Source organism: Vigna radiata, chromosome 6, assembly GCF_000741045.1.
Source record: "Vigna radiata var. radiata cultivar VC1973A chromosome 6, Vradiata_ver6, whole genome shotgun sequence".
NCBI lineage: Eukaryota > Viridiplantae > Streptophyta > Magnoliopsida > Fabales > Fabaceae > Vigna > Vigna radiata.
In genome coordinates, this window is record NC_028356.1 from 24,243,813 (window position 1) to 24,245,556 (window position 1,744).

The 1,744-nt window shown below is 28.5% G+C and overlaps 1 protein-coding gene across 13 annotated transcripts in view; it reads left to right on the forward strand.

Moving 5' to 3' along the window:
- The window catches only part of LOC106764532, an 18,033-nt gene that overhangs the window by 5,682 nt on the left and 10,607 nt on the right, over window positions 1-1,744 (forward strand). The window contains exon 4 of one of the 13 annotated variants that reach the window (XR_002668233.1): window positions 415-665. The exons of 11 other annotated variants lie outside the window; for them this stretch is intronic. Coding sequence is in view for 1 of the 2 variants with exons in the window: in XM_022782282.1 (XP_022638003.1) it covers window positions 165-190 (26 nt within the window). In the remaining variant the exon portion in view is untranslated. Of the gene's footprint in view, window positions 1-148; window positions 191-414; window positions 666-1,744 lie in introns of those variants that run through there. One more of the 13 variants, XM_022782282.1, reaches the window with a different exon arrangement.

A 1,744-nucleotide genomic window follows, 5' to 3' on the forward strand; every position in this document is an offset into this window, starting at 1 on the left:
ACCCATATCACCAAAAATGCATTTACTTTTCGGTAGCCTAACCCTTAAGAACTCCATGGTTAAGCGTGCTTAGCCTGGAGTAATTCTGGGATGGGTGACCTTCCGGAAAGTTTTCCCAGAAAGTGTGCGAGTGAGGACAAAGCACACTGGAAAGTCTCGTGGTGATGTGTGGGAGCAGTCAACAGTCCCTGTAAGTTGCCGAGGCGTTACAATTATTATTATTATTATATTATTATTATTTTATACTATAATCCATAAAAGATTAAGTACAAGTGGTGAGACTATTTTGTATATTAAAAGATATAATCTCTTTTATTTTACATTGAAATATGCAACTTAGTTAATGTAGCTTTTGTAAAACTTCTTTAAATCGTTTTAGAATATATTATATTTTGTGGCTCATGTATGGTGCAGAAGAATTGATTCTATCCGAAGACAATGGACACATGCATAATGAAATCAAAGCATTATAATAAGCGATGGAAATAGAAGCAGAAATACAACATTTGAACAAAGTTAAAATTAATTCTGAGTGAAAAATTTGATTCTAGAAAAAGAAATTGTCACGAAGAATCAATTCTCTTATATGTTAATATAAGATTGTCTTTTTTTTATCTATTACAGATTTTTTATCATTGAACTCTTAAAAAATGATTTCATTTGAATTATCAGCACAATTGATTCTACAAATATTTATATATTATATAAGTATTTAAAAAGAATCTTCTAAATAGATTGTCTATTTATATATCATACAAACGTTCGAATTAGTTTATATAAACTTGTTTACATTTTAATCAGTAGACTTGATATTATTTTTATTTAAAGATATCTTTAGTGCGAAAATAAATTAAAATTATATTTTATTCAATCAAGTCAATAGAATAAATAAAAATTTCTATTTTTTAACCTGTTTTAATATTAACAAAATACTTTTAAAATATCTTATGAATGTATATTTATGTTTATATTTTAGGTTTAATTTCAAATTTTTGATGAAATTTTTGTATTTAAATCATTGATTTAAGTATGATGTATGGTAATTAGATTTATTGTGTTTGTGAATTAAAAGGTTTAAAAAAATGATTTTTAGTTATATAAATTATTTTTGGATATTTTAATATTTGTTGATGCAATTTGATTCATTAAAATTATGAAATTAATGTATTATAAGTTACAAAATAAGTCTCAAATCAAAAATTTGGAAAAAAAATCAAAAATTTGGAAAAAAAATACAAGGAGTTGAATGCATCCATAGTTTTTATTTATACAGTCTTTTTTTCAGCAATGGACCACACAAGCAGCTTTTACTCCTAGGTCCTTGGCCAAGGAAAAGGCCTCACACTTTGTTGGTTTATATTGAAAATTTTAAACTTGAACACTAACTAGTGCTCGATTATTGTTCCATTCGGTCATTACAACAGATTCCCACTCCTCCTCTCCCTTGTCAAATGATTCATCAACGTACAACTTACACATTCGGTTAGAACGATCGTCCTGGAGGGGGAGTTTTACGGCAAGTTTATTTAAATTTTTTTTATATGAGAAAATAAAAATAATTTATAATCAATCCAACCAATAATTACAAAAAATTATAAACTGTACGATAGGGTAATCGGACGTATAGGAGTGATCGGTCGTACCGGCAATATGATCGGTCATACCGGCAGTGTGATCGGGTTCCCTAGTGCGGTGAAAGAGAGTGTTAACAAGAGGAGCGCGTTGGCAATGAAAGACGAAGAAC